Raw genomic sequence first — 27,412 nt, forward strand, 5'->3', positions numbered from 1 at the left:
TTTGCTGCTAAAGTAGTCCTTCCAAAGAAGCTAAGGCCATGTTGGGGCAAAGCCTCCACTTCATCCTGTGAATAGCCTGGCAGCTGCCAGTCCAACACTTTCACCGGCATCTCCTGGGCCCTCCTGCACAATGAGGAGGTGACGGTTATGGAGGTTACAATCCATGCTCTCATCAACACAGCCAAAGTAAATGATGAACCTCTCTGACCAGGCTTGTGGGCAAAGACTCTGGCCATTGTCTACACGGGAGTCTCATCTGCAAAGGGTGGCGGACCTGCCCCCTTCACCACTGTGGCCTCAGCTGAGGAAAGAAAGTGAACCATAGAAAGAAGAACCTGAGGAGGCTGACAGCATGCACTTTGGTCTATTTGACTAAATCTCTTTTATAACATGTTCAATAAAAAGCTGAACTCTTAAAAAAAAAAATGAATGAATGAAAGAAAGAGAGAGAGAAAAGAAAAACAGGGACTCAGACACTTGTACACCAATGTTCATAGCAGTGTTACTGACCATAGAAGGTGAATCAACTCAAATGACAATCAATGACTGAATGGATAAATAAAATGTGGTATATTATGGAATACGGAATGGAATATTACTCAGCCTTAAAGAGGAATTAAATTCCAACACATGTACCACATGGATGAACCCTGAAGATATTACTGCTAACTACAATAAGCCAGAAACAAAGGACAAATACCATATGATTCCACTTATGTGACATAAACCTGGACTGATCAAGAGACAGAAAGTAGGGGGCGCCTGGGTGGCTCAGTGGGTTAAGCTGCTGCCTTCGGCTCAGGTCATGATCTCAGGGTCCTGGGATCGAGCCTTGCGTCGGGCTCTCTGCTCAGCAGGGAGCCTGCTTCCCTCTCTCTCTCTCTTTCTCTCTGCCTGCCTCTCTGCCTACTTGTGATCTCTGTCTGTCAAATAAATAAATAAAATCTTTAAAAGAAAAAAAAAAGAGAGACAGAAAGTAGAATATTATTGATAAAGAAAATGTGATACACGCATACACACACACAGGAATACTATTCAGCCACAAAAAAAGGAAAGATTCTTTTTTTTCCATTCATGACATGGATGGGCCTAGAGGACATTATGGTAAGTCAAGTAAAGTCAAAGGGAAAGATTAAACTGTATGATTTCACTGATATGCAGAATCTAAAAGGAAAAAAATCGAACTCATAGAGAACAGATTGGTGATTGCCAGTGGTGGGGGTGGAGGGTGGGCAAAAGCATGAGGGGAGTCAAAAGGTATAAACTTCCAGTTATAAGATAAATAAGTTCTGGGATGTAAAGTACAGCACGGTGACTAATGTAAACAATACAGTAACCATATATCTGAAAGTACTAAGAGATCTTAAAAGTTCTCATCTCACACACAAATTTTGAAATTATATGAGGATGTTAACTAAACTTACTGCAGTAATCATTCTGCAATATACACACTATCAAATCATCATTATATAATATAATATCATGTCAGTTATATCTCAATAAAACTGGGGGAAAAAAAGAAAAAGAGAAAAAGGAAAAAGAAAGTAGAATGGTGAGTCCCAGGTGCTGGGGGAAGGGAGGAATGCGGAGTTATTGTTTAATGGGTACAAAGATTCAGTCTGAGCCCTTTCTGCCTCTCCTGCCACCATGGCACCCGTGAAAGAGTTTGTGGCGAAGGGGGGCAAATAAAGAAAGCAAGTTCTGAAGTTTACCCTTGATTGCACCCACCCTGTAGAAGATGGTATCATGGATGCTGCCAATTTTGAGCAGTTTTCTTCAAGAGAGTATCAAAGTGAATGGAAAAGCTGGAAATCTCTGTGGAGCGGTGGTAACAACTGAAAGAAGCAAAAGCAAGATTACCCCGTAACTTCTGAGGTGCCTTTTCCAAAAGGTATTTGAAATATCTCACCAAAACACACCTGAAGAAGAACAATCTCCGTGACTGGCTGCACACAGTCGCAAACAGCAAAGAGTTATGAATTACATTACTTCCGGATTAACCAAGATGAGGAAGAGAAGGAAGATGAGGATTAGAACTAGTTGGTCTGGAATATTTTGTATAATTTAAAATAAAATTTAGGAAACAAAAAAGATTCAGCTGGAGAAAATGGAAAAGTTTGGACATGGACGGTGGTGACAGCAGCTGAACAATGTGAATGTACTTAATGCCACAAAACTATACACTTGAAAATGGCTAAGATGATAAATTTCATGTTCTGTATATTTTACCACAATAAAAAAAAATGCCAATGCTCAGCTCAATTTAATCAGTGAAGTGGTAGGGCAAAAGCCAGATTACAATAGACTAAGAAAACAGAGCTAAAGATATGGAGACAATTAAGATTAACTATCTCTTCAAAAAGCAAATCAGGGACGCCTGGGTGGCTCAGTTGGTTGGACGACTGCCTTCGGCTCAGGTCATGATCCCGGAGTCCCGGGATCGAGTCCCGCATCGGGCTCCCAGCTCCATGGGGAGTCTGCTTCTCCCTCTGACCTTCTCCTCGCTCATGCTCTCTCTCACTGTCTCTCTCTCAAATAAATAAATAAAATCTTTAAAAAAAAAAAAAAAATAAAAATAAAAAAAAAAAAAAAAAAAAAAAAAAAAAAAAAAACAAAAAGCAAATCAGTAAAAGTCATTCACTGTTACAGGGGAAACACTGAAGTGAGATAACTGTTTATCAAAGATGCTGTAAGAGCAATCTCTTGTGAATTGTAAACTGAATTAGATAACAACTAAATTACCTTCCGACTCTACAATTCTATGTACGCAAGAATGGAAACAAAGAAAAAGGGAACAGTATTAATGAAGTCAAAGTACGGATCTATAAAATCAGTACTGGAAACCAAAAAACAGATAGTAATTACTTTGTAGAAGAAATTGTTATACACAGCATAGAAAATGACATATTTCCAGAATATCTGTAACATTCCCAACCTCCACAACCTTTACATTCTTTAATACTGACACATTATGGGGCGCCTGGGTGGCACAGTGGGTTGGGCATTGGTTTTGACTGGGGTCTGACCTCTGGGTCATGGGTTCGAGCTCCACATCAGGCTCTGGTCTCAGTGGGGAGTCTGCCTGGGATTCTCTCTTCCTCTGCCCCTCTCCCCACTCTAAAATAAATAAATAAACCTTAAAACAAACCTGACACATTAAAAATAATCTATGGAGGGGCAGCTGGCTAGACAGTCAGTAAAGCCTATCACTCTTAAGCTCAGGGCCGTGATTTTAAACCCCACATTGGGTAGGGAGCCTACCTAAAATTAAAAAAAAATTTTTTTTAATTCAAAAGAAAAAATCTCTATGGAAGCAACCCAAATGTCCATCAACAAACAAACTGATAAACAAAATGTGGTATATAATACAATGGAATATTATTCAGCCTTAAAAGGGAATGGAATTCCGTACAACATGCTACAACACAGATGAACCTTGAAAACATTATGCTAAGTGGAATAAAAGCAAGATACAAAAAGGCAAATATTATATGATTTTGCTTATATGAAACAACTAGAAGAGGCAAATTCAGAGAAACAAAGTAGAACAGAGGTTATCAGGGCTTAGAGGTGAGGAAGAGATGGAGAGTTATTATTTAATGGGTACATAGTGTTTGTATATGGTGATGAAACAGGTTTTGAAATACATAGTGGTTATGGTTGTACAACACAGTGAATGTAATTAATGCCACTAAATTGTACATCTAAAAATGTTTAAAGAGGTAAATTTTATGTTACATATACTTTGCCTCAATAAAAAAATGTCTTCTATTAAAAAAATACCCTGAAAGCAAACCTCAAGCTGAGACCAAGTTTCTCACAAGTAATTATATTGTCTCAGGTTATAGACAAAACTCGGGCGCCTGGGTGGCTCAGTGGGTTAAGCCGCTGCCTTCGGCTTGGGTCATGATCTTAGGGTCCTGGGATCGAGTGCAGCATCGGGCTCTCTGCTCAGCAGGGAGCCTGCTTCCCTTCCTCTCTCTCTCTGCCTGCCTCTATGCCTACTTGTGATCTCTCCCTCTCTGTCAAATAAATAAAATAAATAAATCTTAAAAAAAAAAAAAAAAAAAAAACCTCATGCTGGGCTATAGCCATCCCCAAATGGAAAAGGCGTCCAGTGGAAACTCCTTAAACAACGGAAATATACCCACGAAGTAAATCAATTCACTCACCTCAATGATGGTTAGGGTCCTCAACTGAAAACTGAAGAAAGTCACCTGAGGTCATACCATAGGGAAAAATAAGAGGACTTAAGTAGCCCCATGTAGGATATTATTTTCTCAGAACCATCAAGTAATTCTGGTAAACAATTCCAAACAAGAAGTTACTTGTTCGTGAAAAAGTTCAGATATATTTGGACAAAAATCCCAAACGGAAAGTCATTTACCCCTTTCACAGCTAGCAGTCACCATCCTCAAGAGTCAAATGAGGATTACAGGCCTCTCAGACTGAGGGGTGGGATGTCTTTGGGAGACAACATCCAAGTCCAGACTCAGAGATGCTCAGTCAAAATGCCCTCAACTATTCCTTGTTCAGATGAAGTCTTTCTGCTTGCTAATTCAACTTCTGTGTGAACTCTTCATGTTAAATTTATCAGCTTCCTGCCTTCCACCTTCAAGTGTCATACTGTTTAAACAAAGCAATGGTTCTCAACTAGGAATAATTTTGGACCCAAGAGACATACGGCAATATCTGGGACGTTTGGTTGTCACAACTGGGCACTACTAACTTGTACTAGGTAGAGGCTAGTGATGCTGTTAACATCCTACAACATAGAGGTTAATCTCCCACCATAAAGAATTATTGTGCCCAAAATGTCAATACTGTCAAGGCTGAGAAAATCTGAACTACAGGTTAATAAGACACCCAAGGATTTCACAGTGAAATGTGAAAGCTTTTTGTGCAAAATACTACTTTAATGTTTAATTTTTCAACTAAAGTTCATTAGTTCTTAAGGCTGATATTTATCCTGTTTTCTTTATATTCCTTATATTTTCCAAATTTCTATGATGCACTTGTGTTGATTTTTCTGATTTTAAAATAAAATAAATAAAATAAGAACCATTATCCTTTCCTTTTTCTGTAAGAGTCTATTTGCCTAAAGACAATTCCTGCAGGTTGGCACTGTATTTTTTTTCTACTCACATTTTATTCTTTATTGCTCTGTATCTGGAGCAGGAGTGACCATAACTTGAGTTTACTGTATCATCTTAACTGGAAGCCCAATTTCATATCAGAATTCAAGAGAAATTACTGAGTAATATTAAAGCAAGTTTTATACAAAACAAACTATTTTCTGATATTCTATTTTTCAGAATCAATCATTTTACAAACCCGTACAATATTAAAATGTGTGATTCAGATATCTACACTATTTAAAATGTTTTTGTCGGGGCACCTGAGTGGCTCAGTGGGTTAAGCCTCTGCCTTCGGCTCAGGTCATGATCTCAGGGTCCTGGGATCGAGCCCTACATCGGGCTCTCTGCTCAGTGGGGAGCCTGCTTTCCGCTCTCTCTCTGCCTGCTTCTCTGCCTACTTGTGATCTTTGTCTGTCAAATGAATAAATAAAATCTTTTTAAAAAAATTAAAAATAAATTAATTAATTAAATAAAATGTTTTTGTCATAAAAGGCAAAAGAAAGGAAAAGAGAAGTAATCAGTAGCAGCAGCACTACAAGCAAAGAGACAGAATAAACAGAAAGAGAAAAACAGAGATGACCCAGATAACGGAAAGAGAAGCAAGCTCAGCACTAATGATTCCTAAAACACTGTGCCAGAGGGAGGACAGTCTGACAGCCTCCCCTGCAGCCTCATTTATATATCCATATACCACTTACCTATCTGTCTGTGCTCTGCAGCCAGCAATGATTACCCTGACTCCTCAAAATTCACTCCTTATCAATTGATTAAATTAAACTAATCATGGTAATCCTATCTCCCTTGCCCACGACTGGCAGGCCTATCAATTTGACCCAATGAAAAGAGTATTCCTAAGAGGTTCTGGGGGAAAAAAGGCCTTTCTTATTTTTAAAAGAGAACCATAGGAAGCCAGACCATATCTCTGGCATTGGACCAACAGATGCCTAATACTAATGGTAGCTTTAATTCAGGAAAAAACAGGCATCACAGAGCAGAGTGGAAAAGCAGAAAGAACTCAGGGCTTTATATATCAATGAATTGTGTGACCAATGCTAGAGCCCATTTTAATTCTGGACTTCCTCTTATATTAGCTGAAAAAATTTCTTATTATTTAAGCCACTTTGAGTTGGATTTTCTGTTATTTACTACTGAAAATACAGAAAGGAACAACAAAAAAATTAAAACTTCACATGTTCACACTACTCACAGATAATCATGATAATCATAATCATGGTTATCAATTTATCATTTTCTTCTTAATCCTTTGCTTTTTAAGAAAAATATTTGTCTGTAGACAATTCTAAATCCTTTTAAAAAATAAACATTATTTTAAATAGCTACTTAGTATTTATTTGCATGAATGAATAATCACTTAGCTTGTTTTATTGGTGAATATGTAGATTGTTTCCAATAAATCACTATTATCAATAATTCTGTAATGAATATTTTGCTTAAGAAAAAAATTACATATGTGTTGAGGATACTTTGTTAGGATAGATTCTTAAAACAGGAAGTACTAAATTAAATAATATGAACTTTTACAGTTCCTGATACTTACTGACAAACTTTTACTCAGAAGTATTATGTCAATTCACACATATTTCTCTGCACACAAGAGGTGCCTTGATAATTTTTAAATATAAAAAACTTGCTCATCACTCCAGTTCTACATGATACTAAAGAGGAAAAAGAGGACAATGCTTAGCTAAAACTTTACTTCCAAAATTAAATCAAGACTAGACTTTCAATTCCTTTAAATCTGTCTTTCTTTTCAGACTGAAGAGAGAGAAAAAAATGTTGGCTTTTTTAAACTAAATGGTACTGTATAAATGGCTAACGGACACATGAAAAAAATGTTCATCATCATTAGCCATCAGGGAAATTCAAATCAAAACCACACTGAGGGCACCTGGGTGGCTCAGTTGGTTAAGGGACTGCCTTCAGCTCAGGTCATGATCCTGGAGTCCCGGAATCGAGTCCCACATCGGGCTTCCTGCTTGGCAGGGAGTCTGCTTCACCCTCTGACCCTCCCTCTTCTCATGCTCTCTCTTTCTCTCTCTCAAATAAATAATCTTAAAAAAAAAAAAAAACCCACACGGAGACACCACCTCACACCAGTTAGAATGGCAAAAATTGACAAACCAAGAAAAAACAAATGTTGAAGAGGCTGTAAAGAAAGGGGATCCCTCTTACATTGTTGGTGGAAATGCAAGGTGGTGCAGCCACTCTGGAAAACAGTGTGGCAGTTCCTCAAAAAAAATTAAAAATAGAGCTACCCTATGACCCAGCAATCGCACTACTGGGTATCTACCCCAAAGATACAGATGCAGTGAAAAGAAGGGCCATGTGCACCCCAATGTTCATAGCAGCAATGGCCACAACAGCCAAACTGTGGAAAGAGCAGAGATGTCCTTCAACAGACAAATGGATAAAGATGTGGTCCATATATACAATGGAATACTACTCAGCCATCAGGAGGGATGAATACCCAACTTTTGCATCAGCATGGATGGGACTGGAGATTATGCTAAGTGAAATAAGTCAAGCAGAGAAAGCCAATCATCATATGGTTTCAGTTATTTGAGGAACATAAGGAATAGCATGGAGGACATTAGGAGAAGGAAGGGAAAAATGAAGTGAGGGGGATTCAGAGGGGAAGATGAAACATGAGAGACTACGGACTCCGAGAAACAAACTGAGGGTTTTAGAGGGGAGGAGGATGGGGGAATTGGTTAGTCCAGTGATGGGTATTAAGGAGGGCATGTACTGCATGGAGCACTGGGTGTTAATATGCAAACAGTGAATCACGGAACACTACATAAAAAACTAATGATGTACTGTATGGAGACTAACATCACATAATAAAAAAACGGTACTGTATAAGGTTCTCAGAATCAAATTTTTAAATAAAACCCTGAGATAACTGAAGCAAATAACTTAAAATAAAAAAAGACATGAATCAATCACTAATAAAATAAGTCAATAACCTCAAAAATTACCTCAACAACAAAAAGACAACTCACTATAGAAATGGGTAAAGCATTTGATGGATAGCTCTACAAAGAACAAATCCAAATGGCCAATAAGAACATGAGAAGAGATGCCCAATATCTTTTATCATTATGGAAATGTAAATGGTAACCACAATGAGATACTACATCACACCTACTAGGATAGCTATGTTTTAAAAAAAAAAAGGCAGCAGAAAAAACAATGTTGGCAAGGATGTGGAGAAATTAGAGCCTTTGCACAAGCAGCTGCTGTATTAGACAATCTGGCATTTCCTCAAAAAACTAAACATAGAATTACTATAGGATCCAGCAATTTCATTCCTAGATACACACCCAAAAGTAATGAAAGCAGCATCTCAAACAGAAATTTGTGCACCAATGTTCACTGCAGCATTATTCACAACCTAAAGTTGAAAACCACCCATGTCCATTAAAAAAATGAATGGATAAAAAAATGTGAGATACACACACAATGGATTATCATTCAGCCTTAAAAAAGAATGAATTCTGTATAACCTGTTGCAGCATAGATGAACCTTTAAAACATTATGCTAAATGTAATAAGCTAGACACAAAAGGACAAATATTGTACAATTCTGAGTATACTAAGTACCTAGAAGAGGTAAATTTCAGAGACAGAAAGTAGAGGTTACTAGGAACTAGGGGGAAAGGTACAACAGAAAATTACTGCTTAATGGGCACAAATTTTCTGTTTGGGATGAAAGTTTTGGAAATAGTGGTGATGGTTGCACAACACCGTAAATGTAACTAATGCCACTGGACTGTATGCTTTAAAAAGGTCAGGGGCACCTGGGTAGTTTAGTGGGTTAAAGCCTCTGTCTTTGGCTCAGGTCATGATCCCGGGGTCCTGGGATAGAGACCCACATAGGGCTCTCTGCTCGCCAGGGAGTCTGCTTCCTCCTCTCTCTCTGCCTGCCTCTCTGCCTACGTGTGATCTCTGTCTGTCAAATAAATAAACAAAATCTTTTTGAAAAAAAAATTTTTTTTCTGGGGGCACGTGGCTGGCTCAGTTGGAAGAGCATGTGACTCCTGATCTCAGAGTTGTTTAAGTTCAAGGCCCATACTGGGCGGAGAGATTACTAAAACTAAATAAACTTTAAAAAAAGATGTTTTTCAGGGCGTCTAGGTGGCTCTGTGGGTTAAAGCTTCTGCCCTCAGCTCAGGTCATGATCTCAGGGTCCTAGGATCGAGCCCTGCATCGGGCTCTCTGCTCAGCTGGGAGCCTGCTTCCCCCTCTCTCTCTGCCTGCCTCTCTGACTACCTGTGATCTCTGTCAAATAAACAAATAAAATCTTAAAAAAAAAAAAAAAAAAAGATGTTTCTCTGCTCTAGAATCATCTAACACCATAGGTTAGGAGTTAGCTGTCATGTCTCTTTAGTCTTCTTTAATTTTTGTCTTCCATTACCTTGACATTTTTCTTTTTAATGCAGGCTAGTTATTTTGTAGACTATGTCTCAATTTGGGTTCATCTAATATTTCTTCAAGATTTTTGGCAAGAATACCACAGAAGTGATTTAGAAAGCATAGGATACTGATGTGCTCCATCACTGTGACGTTTAACTTACATCATTTGGTCAAGGTAGTGTCTGGCAAATTTTTCCACTATGAAGTTATTACTACTTTATAATTAAAATATATCTTATGGAGAGATATTTAAAGACTTAAGTAAATATCCTGTTCCCCATCAAACTTTTACCCACTAGTTTAGATCCACTGAGTTTTGCATGAATCGATTACTGCAATGATGGCTGCCAAACGTTAATTTTCTATCATTCATTCTACACTTACTAGTTATCATTCTATTTTAAATGAGTGTTTCCTTTTCTGTATTAGTATACTTCTATCAGTATGCACTGATGCATTCTTATTTTATTCCATGTGTTATAAACCATTGCTATATTGCTGAAGGCTTAAATCACTCCAGAACTGGCCAGTGGACAGAGAAAGCCCTTCAAACCCACTTCTGTGTTCTGACAAACTTTCTAACACAAGATATCCCAGGTTCATCTTGTACTCTCCTAGCCTTACTTATGGAATTAGGCAGAATTTCTCTAAGGAACCCTGGTTCCTTTTACTGAAAAACACTACATAGAAACTAAGATCTGGGTGCTAAACGTGCTCATGGCTACTAGGATGTCATTGCTGCTAACCCTTCTCAGTGGACAGAAGTAGGAAAAAAATATATTCTATTAATTATGTATCTATATTAAAAGCCATGTTGCAATACTGATATCTTCGATTCCAATCTAATCCATTAGGCTTTAATCTCACCTCTCCCTTTTCTGTATTATAACTCCCTACTCCAACAGTAAGAAAACTTGACTCCAATAAACCATAGCATATTTGCTTTTGCTCGCATTTTATTTTTAAGATTTTTGTTTTTTGGGCGCCTGGGTGGCTCAGTGGGTTAAGCCTGTGTCTTTGGCTCGGGTCACGATCTTAGGGTCCTGGGATCGAGTCCCGCATCGGGCTCTCTGCTCAGCAGGGAGCCTGCTTCCCCCATCTCTGCCTGCCTCTCTGCCTACTTGTCATCTGTCACTGTATGTCAAATAAATAAATAAAATCTTTAAAAAAAAGAAAAGATTTTTGTTTTCCAATTTTTACTGAAACAATACATGATACCAAAAATTGGAAATACACAGAAAGACATACCTAAAGAAGTGTCATATCCCCCATCCTTTCCATGGCATTTCCACACAAAGCCCTGTAGATAGCCAATCTCATCTGTTTCTGATATAGCCTTCTGGTGATTTTTGTGTGTGTGTGTGAAAATAAGCACATACATATTTTTTATTTCTCCTCCTTTAAGATTTTATTTATTTATTTGACAGACAGAGATAACAAATAGGCAAAGAGGCAGGCAGAGAGAGAGAGGGGGGAAAGCAGGCTCCCCGCTGAGCAGAGATTCCCGATGTGGGGCTTGATCGCAGGACCCTGAGATCATGACCTGAGCCAAAGGCAGAGGCTTAACTGACTGAGCCACCCCTCCCCCTCTTTCTTATAAAAATGTAGTATACAGCAACTTCTCCTTTATACTGTTTTTTTTTTTTTAAAGACAATTTATCTTGGGGCGCCTGGGTGGCTCAGTGGGTTAAAGCCTCTGCCTTCGGCTCAGGTCATGATCTCAGGGTCCTGGGATCGAGCCCCACATTGGGCTCTCTGCTCCACGGGGAGCCTGCTTCCCCCTCTCTCTGCCTGCCTCTCTGCCTACTTGTGATCTCTGTCTGTCAAATAAATAAAAATAAAATCTTTAAAAAAATAAAAAATAAAAAAAATAAAGACAATTTATCTTGGAAATCACTTTATATCAAATCATATTAATCTTTTTTTAAAGATTTTATTTATTTATTTGACAGACAGAGATCACAAGTAAGTAGAGAGGCAGGCAGAGAGAGAGAGGAGGAAGCAGGCTCCCTGCTGAGCAGAGACCCCCAATGTGGGGCTTGATCCCAGGACCCTGGGATCATGACCTGAGCCGAAGGCAGAGGCTTTAACCCACTGAGCCATCCAGGTGCCCCAAATCATATTAATCTTACTCTTTTAAAGTGGCATAGTACTCTATTATGTGGCTATATACACTACAGTTTATTCAAACACTCTTTATGTTCAGCCATTTAAGTTTCCAATATTTAACAATCACAGCAGTGCAATAAATAATAGTTAAAAACCCTTTGTTTATTGTCAGAGATACTATCTTCAGAGTAAAGTCCTAGAAATGTGATCACAGAGTTTTATTAGATTTTGCCAAATTCTCTTCCGTAACAGCCATAATAATTGAGATTCTCACTAGCAATGTAAGACAATGCCTGTTTCCCACAGCCTCACAAATTGAGTAAGTACTCACATTTCTTAATTTTAGTTACCCTGATAGGTGAGAAATGTTAACTTAGTATGGATTTAATTTTAATTTCTCTTACTCTGAATCAGCTTGAACATATTTTTCATGCACCCAAAGGTCATTCTTATAGTGGTGTGTGTGTGTGTGTGCGCGCGCACATACACACGCATAAATCGTGACTGTTTTATCCATTTTTCTTTTTTTTTCTTTTTTTTTTTAAGATTTTATTTATTTATTTGACAGAGAGATCACAAGTAGGCAGAGAGGCAAGCAGAGAAGTTGGGGGGAGGAAGCAGGCTCCCCACTGAGCAGAAAGCCCAATTCGGGGCTTGATCCCAGGACCCTGGGATCATGACCTGAGCCAAAGGCAGAGGCTTCAACCCACTGAGCCACCCAGGCGCCCCAATCCATTTTTCTATTGAGTATTTCTCTTTCTTCCGCCACCCAAGTTTTTAAGAGTTCTTTAGATATTAGGGATATCAGGCATTATATGTGATATATGTTGCCAATATATTAATTCACTATATTATTTTGCTTTGTCTTTCCTTATTGTGCCTTTTGCCATGCAATATATATATATATATATATATATACATATACATATATATATGGTAATATTTTTATGAGATAACATTTATCAATCTTGTATTACCTCTGACAATACCTCTTTTAGTATTTGCATGGTTATGTACATTTAGATTAGATCTCTGACTCATCTGGAGTTTATTCTTGTGTACGATATCAAGTATAAATCTAATTTTTTCTTTATCAAAATGGCTATCCAGTTGTCCCAGCACAATTTTTTTTTTTAAGATTTTATTTATTTATTTGAGAGAGAGACAGTGAGAGAGAGCATGAGCGAGGAGAAGGTCAGAGAGCGAAGCAGACTCCCCATGGAGCTGGGAGCCTGATGCGGGACTTGATCCCGGGATTCCGGGATCATGACCTGAGCCGAAGGCAGTCGTCCAACCAACTGAGCCACCCAGGCGTCCCCCCAGCACAATTTTTTATAAAAAATACATCTTTACTCCAGTAATTTGAGACACCATATACTTTATCATATACTAAATTGCCAAATGTAGGGGCGCCTGGGTGGCTGTCATTAAGCACCTGCCTTCGGCTCAGGTCATGATCTCAGCATCCTGAGATCAAGCCCCACGTCAGGCTCCCTGCTTAGCTAGGAGCCTGTTTCTCCCTCTGCCTCTCCCCTTCTCATTCTGTGTCTCCCACCCTTGCTTGTGCTCTCTCCCTCTCAAATAAATAAAATTTTTTTAAAAATAATAAACAAATAAATTGCCAAGTGTATTTTAGTCTATTTCTGAACTTTTTTTTCCACTGGCTTCTTTTCTTTCTCTCTCTCTTTTTTAAGATTTATATTTCAAAAAAAGAGATTTATTTATTCATTTGAGAAAGAGAGTGTGTACATGAGCAGGGTGGAAGGGCAGAGGGAGGACAAGCACAGTCTTGCACAACCATGAAGCCCACTTGGTACTGGATCTCATGACCCTAAGATCAGGACCTAAGCTGAAACCAAGAGCCAGTCACTCAACCAACTATGCTACCCAGGTGCCCCCCGCAACCCACACTGGTTTATCCTCTAATTGTATACCAGTACTATACTGTTTTAATTATAGAGGCTTCACAGTATTTTTAATATCTGTTAAGGAAAATTGTGAACTCATGGCAATAAATTAGACAATTTGGATAAAGTGAAAAAAATTCCCTGAAAGACAAAAACTACCAAGGCTCAGTTAAGAAGAATTAAGTAATCTGTTTAGCCTTATCTCTATTAAGTAAGTTGAATTTGTTGTTGAAAACATTTCTACGAAGAAAATGGCTTCACAGAAACATTACAACAAATACTTAAGGATGAAATTAGTCCATTCTCCACAAACTTCCAGAAAATTAAATAGGAGAGACTACTTCCCAAATAATTTATGAGGTATAAGGAACACTCACACTTTGCAGAAGGAAATACAAACAGTTTAACTACTTTGGAAAACAGTTTGGCAATTTCCAATAAAACTAAACAGATACTCAAAATACCATCCAGCAATCCTGTTCCAAGACACTTCACAAATGAAATAAAAATATGTTCACACAAAACCCTCTAGGCAAATATTTCTATAGCAGCTGTATTTGTAATAGCCAAAAACCCAAATGTCCTTTGGTGAATGGGTAGATGAATGAGCTGCAGTATACACACACAACTGAATACTACTCATCAATAAAAAGAAACTCAAACACACAACATGGATAAATCTCAAAAATATTACACTAGGTGAAAAAAGCCACTCAAAAGGTTACATAATGTATGCTTCATTTAAATGATATTCTCGGGGCATTTGAGTGGCTCAGTTGGTTAAGCATCTGCCTTAGACTCAGGTCAAGATCTCAGGGTTCTGGGATCGAACCCTGTATCCAGTTCCTGGCTCCTCAGGGAGCCTGGTTCTCCCTCTCCCTCTGCCTGCCACTTCCCCTGCTTGTGAGCTTGCTCCTACTCTTTCTCAAATAAATAAAATCTTAAAAATATATAAATAAATGATATTCTCAAAGAGACAAAACTATAGGTAGAAAAAAATCAGTGATTGCCAACAACTGGAAGTGGAAGAAGTGGTTTACTACAAAGTCAAGGTCAATTTTTGAGACTGACCGCTGTTCCATACCTTGATTGAGGTGGTGGTGGCAGTCACATGACTATTTTCACTTGTCAAAACTCCCAGAACTTTATGTTTTAAAAAAAAAGGTGAATTTGACTGTATGTAAACTACGCATTACCTATACAAACACTAATCAAAGCAAAACTGGAACAGCTCTATTATCATCAGACAAAGCTGACTTCAAATAAGGAATATTATCAGGAATAGAAGAGAGACATTCCATAATGATAAAAGAGCCAATTCACCAAGAACTCAAACAACCCTAAATGTTTTTGCATCCAACAACAGATCTTCAAAATACAAAAGTAAAAATTGATAGTTTTTTTTTTTAAAGATTTTATTTATTTGTCAGAGAGAGTGAGCACAAGCAGACAGAGTGGCAGGCAGAGGCAGAGGGAGAAGCAGGCTCCCTGCTGAGCAAGGAGCCTGATGTGGGACTCGATCCCAGAACGCTGGGATCATGATCTGAGTCAAAGGCAGCCGCTTAACCAACTGAGCCACCCCAGCATCCCAGAAATTGATAGATCTTTAAGTAGAAACAGACAAACCCATAATTACATGTGCCTACTTCAACACTTTTCTCTCATTAAGGGTTATCAGTATCTTCTCAATAAGGATATTAATATCTGTACCAATAAGTACAAAGATGAACAACATTATCAAACAACTTGACCTGACATTTATAGATTACTCCATCCAACAGAACAATACACCTTTTTTTCAAAGCACATGGAATATTCACCAACACAGACCACATTCTGGGCCATAAAACAAATCATATAAAGTATGTTTTTTAACTATAACTAGAATTAAACTAGAAACCAGTAACAACAACAATGAAGAAATATCTGGAAAAATCCCGTATTTAGGGAAATTAATCAATACTTTTCTTAATTGTACATGGGTTAAAGGGGAACACAAAGGAAATTTTAAAATATTCAGAAGTTTATAAAAGTCAAAACATTTGAAATGTATATGAACCAGTTAAATAGTGTTTAGAAGGAAATGTAAAGCACTAAATGCTTACAACAGAAAAGAAGACTTCAAACCAATAATCTAAGTTTCTACCTTTAGAAACTGCAGAAAGAAAAAAGAAACTGCAAATTAAACACAGTATTAGATAAGCGCAGACATCAATGAAATTGAAACAGAAAAGAGAGAAGAAAAAATAAAATCAAAAGTTGGTTGTTTGAAAAGATCAGGAAAGTGGATAAACCTCTAGCCAAGCTGACCAAGAAAAAAAAGACAGCAGACATAAACATCAAAATCAGGAACAGAGGGACTACCACAACACATCCTAAAAGGAAGGTCTAAAAAGACATTAAAAGAAAACTACAGGAGTATCATGACCTTTATGCCAATAAATTTGATAACTGAGATGAAATGGACAAAATTTCTTTGAAAGAAAAACATTACCAAATCTCTCCCTGAAGAAATACATATAAATCTGCGGCACCTGGGTGGTTCAGTGGGTTAAGCCTCTGCCTTCGGCTTAGGTCATGGTCTCAGGGTCCTGGGATCCAGCCCTGCATTGGGCTTTCTGCTCAGCAGGGAGCCTGCTTCCCTTCCTCTCTCTCTGCCTGCCTCTCTACCTATTTGTGATCTCTGTCAAATAAATAAATAAAATCTTTTAAAAAATACATACAATCTGATTAGCCCCATATCTATTAAAGAAACTGAGTTTGTACTTAAATGTCTTCCAACAAAGAGGAAATCCAGACATAGACTGCTTCACCGTCATACTCTAGCAAACATTTAAGACACAACACCAATTCTATACAAAGTCTTCCAGGAAAGAGAAGAGGGAATAGCTCCCAACTTGTTTTGAGGCCAGCATAACCCTGATACCAAAAAAAGACAAAATCATTGCAAAAAAAAAAAGAACAATAATAACAAAGACCAACAGCCCTCATGAACAGAGCAAAAGTCCTTAACAAAAATTAGCAAACTGAATCTAGTAACATGTAAAAAGGTTAATACATCATGACCATGTGGGGTTACCCCAGGAATTCAAAAGCCAGCACAACATTCCGAAGAGTAAATGTAATTCACCATTCTGACAGATAAAATCTTGGGCTGTGGAACCCAGAAATTAAGGAAGGTTAAGAGGTATACCCTTGATATTTTAGGTGCCTGTGACACTTCTCTGCACAACTCCAAAGGTATCATTTAACTGTAGTCATTGTATTCTACATGAATGATATCCTTCGAACTGTAAAATGTAGTGGTATTGCAAATGTGTAAAATGGGTGACCAAAAGGCAATTAGACTCTGTGCTGGACTAAAAGAAATAAAAGATCCAGATGAAGAGATTTTTACCTTCCAGACATTCCACTTGGTCTTGTTCACACCTGAAATATTCTGTTTAGTCCTGACCTTTATACTTCCAGGGGGAACAATGAATTTCACCAGAGAACCAAAGCAATAATGGCAAAGAGTTCTAGACATTTCATACAAAAAGAGTTGAAAAAACTGGAAGGCATACACTACACTTCAATAATTTGCTTATATCTTCTATGTCCTGAAGACTGCCAATCCCTGAGGGCAGAATCCATGCCCTATTTATCTTTGTATTCCCGACACCTATCACTGGTCCTGGAACTGGTAAGTACTCATGTATGAAGGATTCAAGAACAGGAAAAACCAAATTTTAATCACAGAAATCAGAAAGTGGGAAGAAAGGATTAGATGGGGCACTACAGCACTGTTACTTCCTTTTTTTTTTTTAATAATTTTTTAAATTAACATATAATGTACTATTAGCCCCAGGGATACAGGTCTGTGAATTGCCAGGGTTACACACCTCACAGCACTCACCATAGCACATACCTTCCCCAATGTCCATAACCCAACCACCCTCTCTCCCTCCCCTCCCCCGCCAGCAACCCTCAGTTTGTTTTGTGAGATTAAGAGTCTCTTATGGTTTGTTTCCCTCCCAATCCCATCTTGTTTCATTTATTCTTTTCCTACCCTCCCAAGCCCCCCACATTGCCTCTCAACTAGCACTGTTACTTCTTATAGCATAACGTGTCAAATGTGACCCTTTACCCCATAGCTATCAGCTTTGTATCTCATTAGCCTGAATTGGGGACAGACCAATTTTTTACTGGTATATACTAATTAGAGCTCTCCTGGACTGGGAGTCAGTCAAACCATGGAGTCTGACTCTGGAGGAAGATGGAAAGAACACTGGAGAAACAATCATAAAACCCACTAGCCCCTAGCTACCTAACTAGCCAAATACATCAGCATTTAAACGGAATGAGAAACATCACAGCAAGATGGGTCTCATGTCCAGAAATGATGTAAAAAATATTAGCAACTATGTTAGATATTATAAGAAACACCTAAGCTTCACAAATAATCTAAATTATAAATGTAATGCTCTTTCAATGAAAGAAGTATTCCTGAAAAACTCTGAAAACAAGTTCTGAAGGCAATCATATGTTCCAACAACTTGTATTATAATTTCAGAGGAACAGAAATTCCCCAAGTAAGCTACAATTTACTGGCAAATGAAATTTAAAAATCTTAGCAGGGACGCCTGGGTGGCTCAGTTGGTTGGACGACTGCCTTCGGCTCAGGTCATGATCCTGGAGTCCCGGGATCGAGTCCCACATCGGGCTCCCAGCTCCATGGAGAGTCTGCTTCTCCCTCTGACCTTCTCCTCGCTCATGTTCTCTCTCACTGTCTCTCTCTCAAATAAATAAATAAAATCTTTAAAAAAAAAATAAAATAAAATAAAAAAAAAATAAAAATCTTAGCAGACAACAGGAAAACACATGCTGCAAAAGGATGTATTGCCTGTTAAACATAACTCATAATGCAGACAAGAACTACACTCACGACCCTGGATAAGTCATGCCCCTTCCCTCAGCCTTGGATTTCCTCATCTAGAAAATTAAATAGATACATGGGTAAATAATAAAATAGATGGTCTTTTCTGCTAAATAAAAGGTTTGGGTATTTTCTAAGTTTGTTAGACATTAGACATGCTTATTAGACATCGACGGAATATCCAATATAGTATGCTGCAATTTGATATAAGCCTTACTAAGACTTTACTATAAGTTAACAAATTAAGGAATCCTATTCCTCTAAATAAAATAGAACATATCTCTATCAGATTTTTAAATGCAGTTCTTCATAGTATATGCCCTTACCTAGTCTTCACAGACTCAATTTTCATAAAACCTCATACTTACTTAACATAGACATGAGATTATATGAGGTCTGATATGTACCATGGGAACTTCAGTGTTTTTTTCCACAAGAAGAAAATACATACTGACATAATAATAAAGGCCCATTTAAACATATTTACAGGCAAAATCAATCCCAAAATATCTAACAACTCCATAAAATAAGAGCATGGTGTGGAGGAATATTTAGACAATTACTGCTTTTCTCCAAAAGTCACATTTTTAAAAGCTCTAATGCATACACAACAAAGAATCAATAGGAATTCTGTGCAAATAGACACATACAATGAAACTGCAAACCAACCTTTTTTTAGCCGGGGTTTCCGAGATTCAGCAGATGCAGGAAAGGGAGTTCTCTGAAAACAGAGAAGTCTATGTTAAACCATCACCATAAATTTTGCTAACTTAAAAAAGCATTCAAATAATCATAATCAGTAGCTCTCCAATCATGCAATTAATCCATTAACTACAAACAGGCACAAAGAAAAATTAAAAATCATTTTTAATGTGGTTTAAAAAGCAAATATCAAGTCATACATTTGCTATCCAAACTATTACTAATGTATAATGCATACTTATATACTTATGTGTAATATATAGTTATACATATTTTTAAGGTTTTATTTATTTATTTGAAAGAGAGCATGAGTGGGAGGAGGGAGAAGGTGAGGGAATCTCAAGCAAACTCTAGACAGAGTGAGGAGACTAATGTGGGGCTTGATCCATGACCCCAAGCTCATGACCCAAGCAGAAACCAAGAGTCAGACATTTAACCAACTGAGCCACCTAGACATTTAACCAACTGAGCCACCCAGACACCCTGTGTAATATATAATTATAATGCATAAAATGTGCACAAATAAATGTACTAAGTTCTTAGGCACTGCATATTACCATTATACTTAATGCTATACATCTTAACAACCAAACCAAAGAAGTAGTAACTTTGATAAAAAGAAGTTTATGAGTCATCTATACAGAAATTACCTAGCACTCAACTCAAGGAGTTGGGTTGCTGTTTGTTTTTTAAGATTTACTTAATTCAGAGAGGAAGAGAGCAAGTATGAGCAAGGGGGAGGGGCAAAGGGAGAGGGAGAGAGAATCCTCAAGCAGACTCCCTGCTGAGCATGTAGCCCGATGCAGGGATTGATCCCAGGACCCTGAGATCATGACCTGAGCTGAAATCAGAGTTGGCTGCTTAACCAAATGAGTCACTCAGCGCCCCTATGAGGGAGTTTTTTTTTTAAAGGGACATTACTGAATATAGTAAATACTATCTTATGCTCTAACTTTGCAGGAAATCTTCAAATGGATTTTTCTTATAATTACTTCCTATGTTACATATGATATGGTAAGATATAGGCAAAAATAATGGTTGAAAATTTCCAGAAGTAATGAGAGACACTAATCTTTAGATTCAGAATGCTCAACCAATCCTGACCAGGTTAAATGAAAATAAACCCACACTTGCATATATCACAAGGACCTGCAACCAGAGACAAAAAGTTCTTAAAAGCATCCAAAAAAAAAAGTATCACCAGATGAGCTATACAGAAAAGACAATTAGACTGACAGCTGGGATCTCAACAACTGAAAATGGTAAATAATATCACATAAAGACATGATAAGAAAAATCAGTCCCATGTCTCAGGTGCTAAGTAAAATGAACGTTAATCTAAACACAAGGTCAGCGAACTATGGCCTGCAGGTCAAACAAATTCAGCCCGTTTTTATATGACCAACAAACTAAGAATGTCTTTTACATTTTTTTAAAAAGATTTTATTTATTTACTTATTTATTTAGAGAGAGCGAGCGAGTGAGCACACATACTTGTGTGAGCAGGCAAGGGCACGGGGGAAAGAATCTGAAGTAGACCAGGGAGCCTGATGCAGGGCTCAACCCCATGAGCATGAGATCATGACCTGAGTCAAAACCAAGAGGGGCGCCTGGGTGGCTCAGTGGGTTAAGCCGCTGCCTTCAGCTCGGGTCATGACCTCAGGGTCCTGGGATCGAGCCCCGCATCGGGTTCTCTGCTCAGCGGGGAGCCTGCTTCCTCCTCTCTCTCTGCCTGCTTGTGATCTCTCTCTGTCAAATAAATAAATAAAATCTTAAAAAAGCCAAAACAAAACAAAAAAAGCCAAGAGTCAGACACTCAAACAATAGGGCTACAGAGGCATCTGTGTTTTTACATTTTTAATGGTATTTACATTTTTTAATATTTTTTAACTCCTGAAAATCGTATAAAATTCAAATTTAAGTGTCTAAAATAAAATTTTATCAGAACACCATCACACACACGTTTATTTATTGTCTATGGTTGTTTCCACACTACAACTGCATACCTGAGTTACTTGCGACAGAGACTGGCTCACAAAGCCCAAAATATTTATTACTGGCCCTTTTAAAAAATGGTTTGCCAACCTCAGATCTAAACTCTTACATCTATCAAAACTAACTTTCACAGCACCTGGCTGGCTCAGTTGGAAGAGAATGTGACTCTTGATCTCAGTGTTTTAAGTCTGAGCCCCATGCTGCGTGTAGAGATCACTTAAAGAAAAAAAAAATAAAACTTAAAAAAAATGTTGTTTAAATAAACTTTTTAAAGGATACACATTAGGAAAAAGGAAAAGAACCCCAGGGGCGCCTGGTTGGCTCAGTCATTAGGTGTCTGCCTTCGCTTCAGGTCATGATCCCAGGGTCCTGGGATCAATCCCTGCATCAGGCTCCCTGCTTCACAGGAAGCCTGTTCTCCCTCTCCCACTCCCCCTTTTTGTGTTCCCTCTCTCACTGTGTCTGTCAGAAAAATAAATAAAATCTTAAAAAAAAGAAGAAGAAGAAGAAGAACCCCAGAATGAAGGAGTGGAATGAGCAAAGGAATTGGTAAAATATGGAAGTATTCTAAACATTCACTGACTAAATAACACAAAAGTGTAATTTGTGGTGTTGAGAAACACAAAAACTACAAAACTGAACAAAAGCTGCATGAACTGGCAGAAAGCAAAGGGTAATAAAGCATTTGATAATCCCTACATTACTGAATTTTAAATTTGAACTTTCAGTTCAATATGTAATATTAAAAATTATATATAAGTTACAAGTAATTAAATGAGAAGAGGAGAGAGAAAAAAGAAACTCAGCAAAAAAGAAAAAAAGAAGGCAAGAAAAGAAGGAGAAAAAAATCAAATTCTCCAGTTAAATTATCAGGATAGATGTTTTTAAAAATCTAGACGTATGCTATTTATATAAAGACACATCTAAAACAGAAAAGCATAGTAAATGATAGAAAAATTTACACCAGGAAAACAGAAACAAAAAGAAAACTAAAGTAGCAATATTAACATTAAACAAAACAGACTTCAAGAGACAAAGCTTTATAAGGGAAATTAAAATGAATTAAGATAGATAGAAGACTAAAATGAACAAGGCAAATTTAAAAAACCTCTAGAGAAAATATAGGCTAGGGAAAGATTACTTCAGGAAGATATAAAAGCACAAACCAATTGAGAAAAGATCTAAATACTCAACTACATTAAAATTAAGAACTTCTGTTCCAAAAAGGAAGGGAAGACAGAAAACTAAGAGCAGATATTTGCAATACAAAACCAAAAAAAAAGAAAGAAAAAAAAAAGATAAGGATTAACAGCCAGAAACTGTAACTACAAAACAAACAATAAAAGGAAAATAAGAAAAATATCAAAGTAGAAAAATAAGCAAAACATGGGGTTCCTGGGTGGCTCAGTCAGTAAGGTGTCTGCCTTAGGCTCAGATCATGATCCCAGGGTCCTGGGATGGAGCCCCACATCAGGCTTCCTGCTCAACCGGGAGTCTGCTCCTCCCTCTCCCTCTACCCCACCCTCTTCTTCTGTCCCTCCCCCACACCCCTCCTGTTCTCCCCTCACTAGCTCTGCTCTCTCAAATAAATAAGTAAAAATTCTTAAAAAAAGAAAAAGAAGAAAGAAAAAGCAGCAAAATACATGAATCAGGCATTGAACAAAAAAGGAAAAGGGGCAACCACTACTGCCTCCACCCCATTAATAATCAGGTAAATGTCAGTTAAAATAACATTAAGACTTGGGATGCCTGGGTGGCTCAGTCGGTTAAGTGACTGCCTTCAGCTCAGGTCAGGATCCATGTCCTGGGATCAAGCTGTGCTCAGCTGGGAACCTGCTTCTCCCTCTCCCTCTGCCTGCCACTCCCCCCCTCTGCTTGCACTATCTCTGTCAAATAAAGAAATAAAAACTTTTTTTAAAAAAAATCTCAATTAAAAAAAGTCAGGGGCACCTGGGTGTCTCAGTCATTGGGTGTCTGCCTTTGGCTTGGGTCATGATCCCAGAGCACTAGGACTGAGCCCCGCATAGGGCTCCCTGCTCATCGGGAGGCCTGCTTCTCCCTCTCCCTCTGTCGCTGCTTCTGTTCCCTCTTTCACTGTGTCTCTGTCAAATAAATAAATAAAATCTTTAATAAAAAAAAAAATCACCCAATAAGTATTAGCGAGGTAACATGCCTGACAGACCCCTGCCATCATCTAAAGGAAAGTGATCTTGCAATAACCAAACTTTTTGTCTAGTATAACTTCCCTGTTCAACTCCTTTCTGCCTATGAAAGCCTTCCATTTTGTACAGAATGAATGCTGTAATCATTAATTCATTAAGTCACTAATTGATTAATTCATTAATCACTGAATAAAGCCAATAAGATCTTTAAAGTCTATTCAGTTAAATTTTGTTTTTTAACACTCCACTCCATATCTAGCTTTTTTAAAATGTATACCATCCCCATCAACATATACAGTGCTAACACGTTTTTTTTTAAAGATTTTTAAAATTTATTTATTTAGCAGAAAGAGAGAGTGAGAGAGGGAACACAAGTAGAGGGAGTGGAGGAGGGAGAAGCAGGCTCCCCACTGAGCAGGGAGCCCAAAGTGGGGCTCCATCCCAAGACCCTAGGATCATGACCTGAGCTGAAGGCAGACAACGACTAAGCCACGCAGGCATCCCCAGTTCTAATAACACTTTTTTATAGCTGCATAATAATTCTCAGAATGGAAGTATCAGAAGTCATCTATTACCCTATTAATGGGTATCACCTTGTCTCTGGCATTTTGTCATTATAAACAATATTGCAATGAATACCCTTGCACTATATGCCTATATTCTGCTTTTATTTCAGTGGGATACTGGTCTGTTGATTGACTGAATGAGACTGTTAGGCCCTTTTAATTTTATTACAAGATACCAGATCGCTTCCAAAAAGGGCAGAAATTCAAATCTCCCTGCAGCAGTAATGTGAAGAGCTAAAATTACTACAAATAAAACACTGCCAGCAATAAACTTGACAATAATTAAAACGAACAGCTTAACTTCAGGTTCAAGTGCTACAGTCATACTGAACAGCCATTCTCTTTAGAATGGAATTAGAATTTAGAATTAGATTCAAAAGTAATGGACAATTCTGCCATCAGAGAAATCAAGTTCATATTCTATTTATGATCATATCTGCAATGAGCACTAGAGAATAAGCTCTATTTACAACACAGTGTTAGCAGTATAACTTACATTTCTGTAGATGAACTATTTTCTTTCACGTTTCTAATATCTAAAACCCAGTAACACTAATCATGCTATTTATTTATTTATTTATTTAGTTTACAGCTTATGGGCTTCTGCTTTGGGCCTCCTTCCCTGTATTCAGAATTGTATGATTACACCAAAAATAATCTGACTTCTCTGAACATGAAAAATGAATAGAAAACAAAACCCACTGATAGACAGTATTGGCCTTGCTCCTTAACGGCCAAAACTAAGTTGTAAAACCGTCAGCCCAAAACTGCTGTTTTGTCTCCTGTATTTGCAAGGTTGTTTTTCAAAGCAATACGTTCCAAATAGATAACTAATAAAGTCATTTTTTTTTTAGCTTTTTTTTTTTTTTAAACAGAGATCACAAGTAGGCAGAGAGGCAAGCGGGGTGGGGCGGGGGGTTGGCAGGGGGAAGCGGGGACGCTGAGCAGAGAGCTAGATGCGGGGGCTCGATCCCAAGAGCCTGAGATCAAGACTGGAGCCGAAGGTAGAGATGGCTTTATTAGGGACACCTTGGTGGCCCAACCCACTGAGCCACCCAGGTGCCCCTAATAAAGCCATTCTAACAAGTGAGTAGAACATGCTTTGAAACCGAACATTAAAGCAAAGCAGACACGTTTTCACACTTACAACTTTACAGAAATTAGATCCAATTATAAATATACACTTCATAAATAACTACCACTGGGTTATCCCGAACTTATCTGGACTACTTTGTATTAGCAGTTCTGTGGAGTCTAATTAATGGCTAACTCAAGCTTCAGCTGAATCCCCCAACAGCCCTTTCCCAAACTAAATTACAACAGAGAAAACATGGTCCCGACCCACCGGCAGAAGGCAGTGACGCTCAAAGTTGCCAGGCTCTGTCATAATCGACTCCTAATCCAGGGGATTAACACAAACTGTCTCTGCACAAACGGTAGTGCTTCCTTTCCAAAACTCGTGAGAAGGAAAAGAAAGGACTAGGAAAAGAGCCATTTCTGATGAAAATCTCCCTTTTTCGTCCAGCGCACTCCAAAAGGGACCACAAGCCCAGCACAGGCCCAGCGCTGCAAAGAAGTCCGCCTTACGCAGGCGGACCAGCTCCCAGGAGCGGGGCCGTGTCGCCCCGCGCACCCCGAGCGGCTCCAGATCCCGCTCCGCATTCCTCACGGGGCAACCGACCGCCAGCCTGCCTCGCCTCTCCGCTCCGCCCCGGGCGGCGCTACCCGGCCTGGCGGCCGGGACACTAAGGAGAACCTCTGCGCTCACCATCGCACGCCTCTCCTCAGCCATCTTGGCTCCGCCCCCCCGCTTCGCGGCCGGAAGTTGGCCGTTTCCCAGACGACCAGACAAACGGAAGTCATGGAGCTGGGGAAGCTGGGAGGGGCCTGAGCGGCGAACCCTAGCGGTCGTTGGGCAGGACGCTTCACCTGGGAGGGTTTTCGGGAAACCTGGACAGGGTGTTTTGCTGCTTTACCCACCGCTTGACGCTATTGGGCCGGGTGAGGGAATACAGAGGTTCTTTTCCTCTAGGGCAACCCCTGACCGCCCTGGGCACTGCTAGAGAAGCTTGGGACAGCGCTGGCTGGAATGGCCAGAGTTGAGAAGGCCTCGCAATCCTCGCGCCACTTTGCGTTTATTTCAGTCCTTCCGGGAGTCCTGGTCCCCAGCCCCTAGGGTAGAGATCCCCATTCTCGACTTAAACAAAAACCTCGTTTCTTAGCTTTCCCTAACTGAGGTCTTCGCCTCATCAGGCTCCCAATCTCTACGCCAGAATTTGCAAATCCGCTGCGGGTGGGCTGCATGTGATGTTTTTATTGGAAATACTTAAAAACCAGGAGATTTCACAAGAAACCCAGAAACCCGGCCTCGGGGCATGTAAAAAGATACAATGGACTTCCACTCCCAAACGTCAGTAAAACAGATGTGAAAAACCACTTGGACTGTCCATAGGTTCGCCATTTTGCCGCAATCCACTTCCTGACACACTTAAGCCGTTTTACGTTACCCATCTGGCCCCTGGTGTGGTGAGTTAAAAGCTTGGATTTTCCCGGGTGTGATCGTGGAGATAACAGGTGGGCTTTGGAGTCAAACATAAGTTCTGAACTTGACTACGGCATGACATGAGCCAGTCATTTCTTGAGCTTCATTCATTCTCCTACCTGGAACTAACCAGGTAGTGAACAAAACTAACAAGATCCCTGCACCCACAGCACCGACCTTAAAGCAAAGAGAGGAAATCAGACATTAATAACATAAGCAAAATTTATGAAGAAGCAGTACACTAAATAAGAGATACAAATGACTGTTAAACATGAAAGTGTAACTTTGCAAGGAAGAAAAAACATGCAAATTAAAGTTTCCAAGAGATACTTTCCACCTCTTACATGGCAAAGAAAAAAATTTTCACTAACATAGTTGTGAGGGAAACATGCATTTTTCATTTGTGGCTAGTGGGAATATGACTGATACAATGTCCATTAAGAGCAGTTTGGCAGTAACTACCAAAATTTAAAATGCATATAACCTTTAATGCCCTTATTTCAATTCTAGGAATTTATTCTGTAGGTATTTTTGCAGGAAATGACTTTACATACAAAGTTTTCAATGAAGCATTGTTTGTAATAACCAAAGCCTGAAAACAACCCAATGCCTAATAATTGAGGTTAAAAATTTATGGTAAGTCCGTATTATCTAGTATGTGAAAAGAGGCAACTATTTACATATTGACATAGAAGAATTGTCAAGATACATTATTAACTGATAAAAACAAGGTGCAGAAAAATGTATATAGTATCTGTGTTAATAAAGAGAAGGCAAAAAGTGAGGAATATTATGCACATAATTGCTTGTCTACTCAGAAAATATCTGTTAGATATCCAAAATGCTAAAAGTGATTACTAGTAAGGAGAACAACTGGATAGTAGAGGAACAAGGAAGAGACTTTTTACTCTATACCTTGTGTACAATTTGAATTTTTTT

General features: G+C 38.6%; 1 protein-coding gene and 1 pseudogene across 2 annotated transcripts in view; one reads left to right on the forward strand and one right to left on the reverse strand.

Moving 5' to 3' along the window:
- The window catches only part of BBS4 (Bardet-Biedl syndrome 4), a 56,220-nt gene extending 30,439 nt beyond the window's left edge, over positions 1 to 25,781 (reverse strand). The window contains exons 1-2 of one of the 2 annotated variants that reach the window (XM_032342529.1): positions 25,700 to 25,781; positions 19,176 to 19,227 (exon numbers count right to left, since the gene is read on the reverse strand). In XM_032342529.1, coding sequence (XP_032198420.1) covers positions 19,176 to 19,227; positions 25,700 to 25,723 — 76 coding nt within the window. In that variant the 5' untranslated portion in view covers positions 25,724 to 25,781. The other variant, XM_032342528.1, reaches the window with a different exon arrangement.
- On the forward strand, positions 1,256 to 2,123 carry LOC116590581 (annotated as a pseudogene).
- Positions 25,782 to 27,412: the final 1,631 nt, after the last annotated feature.

The sequence above is a fragment of the Mustela erminea genome, chromosome 5 (assembly GCF_009829155.1).
Source record: "Mustela erminea isolate mMusErm1 chromosome 5, mMusErm1.Pri, whole genome shotgun sequence".
In the NCBI taxonomy this organism is placed as follows: Eukaryota; Metazoa; Chordata; class Mammalia; order Carnivora; family Mustelidae; genus Mustela; species Mustela erminea.